The sequence below is a fragment of the Loxodonta africana genome, chromosome 26 (genome assembly GCF_030014295.1).
Source record: "Loxodonta africana isolate mLoxAfr1 chromosome 26, mLoxAfr1.hap2, whole genome shotgun sequence".
NCBI lineage: Eukaryota > Metazoa > Chordata > Mammalia > Proboscidea > Elephantidae > Loxodonta > Loxodonta africana.
In genome coordinates, this window is record NC_087367.1 from 40336393 (window position 1) to 40343066 (window position 6674).

Genomic DNA, 6674 nt, shown 5'->3' on the forward strand with positions numbered 1-6674 from the left:
AAGTAGAATGTAGAACATTGTCTTTATAAACTGTGTTATGCCAATTGATTTAGATATTCCCTGAGACCATGGCCCCCACAGCCCTCAGCCCAGCAATTTGGTCCCTCAGAGAGTTTGGATGTAACTATGGAGCTATCATGGCCTTGCCTTGTGCAGGTTGTGCTGGCTTCCCCAGTATTGTGTACCGTCTTACCCTTCATCAAAATTTCCACTTATCTATTAAGTGTTTTTTCCACCCCCACCTGTAATGGATTCAATTGTGTTCCCTCCAAAATGTGTGTCGACTTGGTTAGGCCATGTGTGGTTGTCCTCCATTTTGTGATTTTCCTGTGTGTTGTGGATCATAATCTCTGCCTGTGGATAAGAGGATCAGGGTGGGATTGTAATACCACACTTACCCAGGCCTCATCCCTGATCCAAGGTAAAGGGAGCTTCCCTGAACTGTGGCCTGCACCCACCTTCTATCTCTCAAGAGATAAATGAGAGGGAATCAAGCAGAGAGTTGGGGACCTCATAACAGGAAGAAACCAGCACCAGGAGCAGAATGAGTCCTCTGGACCCTGGCTCCCTGCACCTGAGAAGCTCCTCAACCATGAGGAGATTGAGGACAAAGACCTTCTTCCAGAGCCGATATAGAGAGAAAGCCTTCCCCTGGAGCTGAGGCCTTTAATTTGGACTTTTAGCCTACTTTACTGTAAGGAAATAAATTTCTGTTTATTACAGCCATCCACTTGTGATATTTCTGTTATGGCAGCATTGAATGACTAAGACATCACCCCTCTCCTCCCTCGTAACCATCCAATATTGTTTACAGTAGCGGTCTCATACAATAATGGTCTCATACAATATTTGTCTTTTTGTGATTGACTTACTTCACTCAGCATAATGCCCTGCAGATTCATCCATGTTATGAGACGCTTCACAGATTGATCTTTGCTCTTTATTGTTGCATAATACTCCATTGGAATCTCTGGTAGCGTAGTGGTTAAGAGCTATGGCTGCTAACCAAAAGGTTGGCAGTTTGAATCCACCAGGCACTCCTTGGAAACTCTATGAGGCAGTTCTACTTTGTCTTATAGGGACACTATGAGTCAGAATTGACTCGATGGCAGCAGGGTTTTTTTTTTTTTTTTTTTTGTAATACCCCATTTTGTGTATGTACCACCGTTTTTTTTTTTTTATCCATTCACCTGTTGATGGGCATCTAGGTTGTTTCCATTCTTTTGCTATTGTGAGCAATGCTGCAGTGAACATGGGTGTGCATATGTCTATTCATGTCACAACTCTTATTTCTCTAGGATATATTCCTAGGAGTGGGATTGTTGGATCATACGGTATTTCTATTTCTAGCTTTCTAAGGAAGTACCATATCGTTTTCCAAAATGGTTGTATCATTTTGCATTCCCACCAGTGGTGCATAAGAGTTCTAATCTCCCTTCAGCCTCTCCAACATTTGTTATCTCCTGTTTTTTTGATTCGTGCCAGTAATGGCAGGTTGAGATGGTATCTCATTGTGGTTTTGATTTGCATTTCCCTGATGGCTAGAGAACATGAGCATGTCCTCACGTGTCTGTAGACCATTTGAATGTCTTCTTTGGTGAAGCGTCTGTTCATTTTCTTTGCCCATTTTTAAACTGGATTATATTATTTGTCTTTTTGTTGTAGAGGTGTTGGATTTTCTTGTAGATTTTAGAGACTAGACCTTGGTCTGATTTGTAATAGGCAAAAAAATTTTCCAGTCCTTAGGTTCTCTTTTTACTCTTTTCGTGAAGTCTTTTGTTGAGCATAAGTGTTTAATTTTTAGAAGATCCCAGTTATCTAGCTTATCCTCTGGAACTTGTATGTTGTTGGATGTGGTGTGCATCTGGTTAATGCCGTGTATTAGAGCCTCTAGCATTGATCCTACTTTTTTCTTCTAAGAACTTCATGATTTTTGGCTTTATATGTAGGTCTTTGATCCATTTTGGGTTAATTTTTGTATATGGTGTGAGGTATGGTCCTGTTTCCTTTTTTTACAGATGGACATCCAGTTTTGCCAGCACCGTTTTAAAAAAGGCTGTCTTTTCCCCATTTGATGGTCCCCTGTCAAAGATCAGGTGATCCTAGGTGGAGGGATTTATATCTGCGTTCTCAATTCTGTTCCATCGGTCCATGTATCTGTCCTTATACAAGTACCAGGCTGTTTTGACTACCGTAGCTATACAGTAGGTTCTGAGGTCAGGTAGTGTGAATCCTCCTACTTTATTCTTCTTCTGTAGTGCTTTACTTATCTGGGGCTCCTTCCCTTTCCATATAAAGTTAGTGATAAGTTTTTCCATCTCTTTAAAGAAGGTTGTTGGTATATGGACCAGTATCACATTGTACTTGTAAATCGCTTTGGGTAGAATTGTCATTTTCACAATGTTGTGTCTACCTATCCATGAGCATGGTATGTTTTTCCATTTATGCAGATCTCTTTTGATTTCTTGTAGTACTGTTTTGTAGTTTTCCTTGTTATAGGTCTTTTACATCCCTGATTATATTTATTTCCAAGTATTTTTTTCCTTAGGGGCTATTTTGAATATTGTTTTCCTGGTTTCCTTTTCATCATTCTCTTTATTGACATATAGGAATTCAAGTAATTTTTGTCTGTTTATTTTGTACCCTGCAACTCTGATGAATTTTTCTATTAGTTCCAGTAGTTTCCTCGTGGAGTCTTTTGAGTTTTCTATGTATAGTATCATATCATCCACAAATAGAGAAAGTTTAACTTCTTCATTGCCAATTTGGAGGCCCTTTATTTCTGTTTCTTGCCTTATTGCTCTAGCTAGGACTTCCAACACAATGTTAAATAGGAGTGGTGATAAAGGGCATCCTTGTCTTGTCCCTGTTCTCAGGGGGAATGCTTTCAGCTCCTCTCTATTAAGAATGATATTGGCCTTTGGTTTTGTATAGATGCCATTTATTATGTTGAGAAGCTTTCCTCCCATACCTATTTTATTGAGAGTTTTTATCAGGAATGGGTAGTGGACTTTGTCAAATCCCTTTTCTGCATCGATTGGGATGATCATGTCATTCTTTTCTTTCTTTTTATTTATGTGATGGATATGTTGATTGCTTGTCTAATGCTGAACCATCTTTGCTTACCTGGTATGAATCCTACTTCGTTGTGGTGTATTATTTGTTTGATATGATGCTGAATTATATTGGCTAGAATTTTATTGAGAAATTTTGCATCTATATTCATGAGAGATATTGGTCTGTAATTTTTTTTTTGTGGTATCTTTGCCTGGTTTCGTATCAGATTTATGCATGAATTCTGAACTATTGCTTCATTTTCTATGTTTTGAAATAGTTTGAGTAACACTGGTGTAAGCTCTTCTCTGAATGTTTGGTAGAATTCTCCAGTAAAGCCATCTGGGCCAGGCCTTCTTTTTGGTTGGGAGTTTTTTTTTCTTTACCTTTTCAATCTCTTTCTTGTTATGGGTCTGTTCAGATTTTCAACATCATTTTGTGTTAGTTTGGGTAGGTAGTGTGTTTCTATTAATTTGTCCATTTCCTCTAGGTTTCCAAACCTGTTGGAGTATAATTTCTCATAAAAATTTGTTATGATCGTTTTTATTTCAGTTGGGTGTGTTGTAATGTCCCCCATTTCATTCCTTACTTGGTTTAGTTGCATCTTCTCGTGTTTTCCTTTTGTCAGTTTAGCCAGTGGTTTGTAGACTTTGTTGATCCTTACAAAGAACCAACTTTTGTTTTTGTTGATTCTTTCTATTGTTTTTCTATTCTGTATTACATTTATTTCTCCTCTAATCTTTGCTATGTCCTTTATTCTGGTGGCTGTGGTCTACTTTTGATGTTCTCTTTCTGTTTGTTCAAGTTGTGTAGCTAATGTTTTGATTTTGTCCCTTTCTGTTTTGATATGTGCATCTATTGCTATAAATTGGCCTCTGAGGACTGCCTTTGCTGTTTCCCAAAGGTTTTGGTATGATGTGTTTTCATTCTTGTTTGATTCTAGGAATTTTTGATTCCATCTCTGATTTCTTCTATTACCCAGTGGCTTAAAGCAGGGTGATATTCAGTTTCCATGTAACTGATTTTTTTTCTGGCCCTTCCTGTTGTTAATTTCTACCTTGATGGCATTATGGTGAGAGAAGATACTTTGTATTATCTCAATGTTTTGGATTTTGTTGAGGTTGCTCTGTGCTTAAGACGTGGAGAATGTTCCATGTACATTGGAAAAGAATGTGTACTTTGCAGCAGTTGGGTGGAGTGTTCTTTATATTTCTATGAGGTCATGTTGGCTGATTGTGCCCTTTAGCTCCTCTGTACCTTTGCTGAGTTTCTTTCTAGATGTTCTGTCCTTTACCAAGAGTGGTTTGTTGAAGCCTTCTACTATTATTGTGGAGCTGTCAATTTCTCTGTTCAGTGCTGTTAGAGTTGTTTTATGTATTTTGGAGCCCTGTCATTGTGTGCAATGGTGTTTATTATGGTTAAGTCTTCATGACAGATTGTCCCTTTAATCATTACATAGTGCCCTTCTTTGTCTTTTATGATGGATTTTGTTTTAAAATCTATTTTATCTGAGATTAGTATTGCCACTCTTGCTCTTTTTTGGTAGTTATGTGCTTGATCTATTTTTTCCATCCTTTCATTTTTAATAAATTTATGTCTTTGTTTCTAAGGTGTGTCTCTTGTAGACAGCTTATTGATGGACCCTATTTTTTTAATCCATTCTGTCACTCTGTGTCTCTTTATGGGAGCATTTAGGACATTTACATTCAGTTTAATTATTGATAGATGTGAGTTGATTAATATCATTTTGTAGTGCTTTTTTTTTTTTTTTTGCAGAGCCAGACCAGGTGAATGGTTGAACTTTATTGATTACAATGGGAAGTCATTGGAGCGTTTTAAGCATTTAAGTAAGTGAGTGGCCCAACCAGATCTTTGTTGGTGAGCCTGGAAGCATCACTTTTAGGAAATCAACTTCCTATGTCAGGAAACCAGTGGAAGTGGTAGTCTGCAGTGTTCAGGGTTAGTGGAATGTGTTCCAGTGAGTGTTTTCACCAGCGTGGTATAACTTAACCCCCTGTGTTGTCAGGGCATTGTGAACGAAGTGCGCCAGTCCATGCAGCTGATGCTGAGCCAGCTGATCCAACAGCTGAGGACCAACATCCAGCTCTCCGCCTGCCTCCGTGTCATTGGCTACCTGTGGCGCATGGATGTGTTCACAGAGGCTGAGCTGAGGGTGAAGTTTCTTCAGGCGCGAGATGCTTGGCTGCGTTCCATCCTGACTGCCATCCCCAATGATGATCCCTATTTTCACATCACAAAAACCATTGAGGCCTGCCGAGTCCACCTCTTCGATATCATCACCCAGTACCGTGCCATCTTCTCAGATGAGGACCCACTGCTGCTCCCTGTCAAGGGGGAGCACACTGTGAATGAGAGTGCCATCTTCCATGGCTGGGTGCTACAGAAAGTTTCACAGTTCCTGCAGGTGCTAGAGGCCGACCTTCACCGGGGGGTAGGCGGCCGGCTGGACTCCCTGCTAGGCCAGTGCGTGTACTTTGGGCTTTCCTTCAGTCGAGTAGGGGCTGATTTCTGGGGCCAGTTGGCTCCTGTTTTCCAGCGGGTGGCCATCAGCACCTTCCAAAGAGCCATTCAGGAAGCTGTGCAGAAGTTCCAGGATGAAATGAACTCTTACACTCTCATCTTGATTCCAGCCATCCTGGGCAGCAGTAACATTCCTGCTGCCATGCCGGTGACTCAGCCGGGGACACTGCAGCCACCCATGGTGCTGTTAGACTTTCCACCCCTTGCCTGCTTCCTCAACAATATTCTGGTCGCCTTCAATGACTTGCGCCTCTGCTGCCCCATGGCTCTGGCGCAGGATGTGACTAGGGCACTGGAGGACGCTCTTGCCAAGGTGAGCACATTCTGTTGGCTTTCCACTGCTCTGGCCTTGTTTGGTAATAGGTGACCAGAATTTAGTAATAAACCAGCCCATATGATAGTTGTGCTTGCTGATTTGGAGAAGTTTAGCATAATTTCACAGGTTTTTCGGAGAAACTCTGACTAGTCCCTCCTTCATGGAACCTAGAACAATCCTGTAGAAATGATTCAGTAATGTAGTAGAGTTTTTTTTTTTTTTTGCCTGCATAACAATTTACTACAGAGTTAGTGGCTTAAGACATCATACGTTTATTATCTCAGTTTCTGTGGGTCAGGAGTCCAGGCACAGCAGAGTTGGGTCCTCTCCTCAGGCTCTTACAAAGTTGCAGGTAAGTGGCGACCCATCTGGAGTTCAGGGTCCTCTTTTTTTTTTTTTATTAACTTTTATTAAGCTTCAAGTGAACGTTTACAAATCCAATCAGTCTGTCACATATAAGTTTACATACATCTTACTCCGTACTCCCACCTGCTCTTCCCCTATTGAGTCAGCCCTTTCAGTCTCTCCTTTCGTGACAATTTTGCCAGCTTCCCTCTCTCTCTATCCTCCCATCCCCGCTCCAGACAAGAGCTGCCAACACACTCTCAAGTGTCCACCTGATATAATTAGCTCACTCTTCATCAGCATCTCTCTCCCACCCGCTGACCAGTCCCTTTCATGTCTGATGAGTTGTCTTCGGGAATGGTTCCTGTCCTGTGCCGACAGAAGGTCTGGGGAGCATGGCCGCCGGGATTCCTCTAGT

The 6674-nt window shown here is 41.0% G+C and overlaps 1 protein-coding gene across 1 annotated transcript; it reads left to right on the plus strand.

Moving 5' to 3' along the window:
• The first annotated feature begins 4821 nt into the window (after positions 1-4821).
• LOC135228706 (conserved oligomeric Golgi complex subunit 8-like) lies at positions 4822-6086 on the plus strand. Its single transcript, XM_064277278.1, has one exon. The coding sequence runs from the start codon at positions 5108-5110 to the stop codon at positions 5960-5962; it is 855 nt and encodes a 284-aa protein (XP_064133348.1). The 5' UTR covers positions 4822-5107; the 3' UTR covers positions 5963-6086.
• Positions 6087-6674: the final 588 nt, after the last annotated feature.

Excerpts from the sequence above, each read along its gene's own strand:
- LOC135228706 (XM_064277278.1), top strand. The coding sequence starts at position 5,108 with ATGCAGCTGATGCTGAGCCAGCTGATCCAACAGCTGAGGACCAACATC.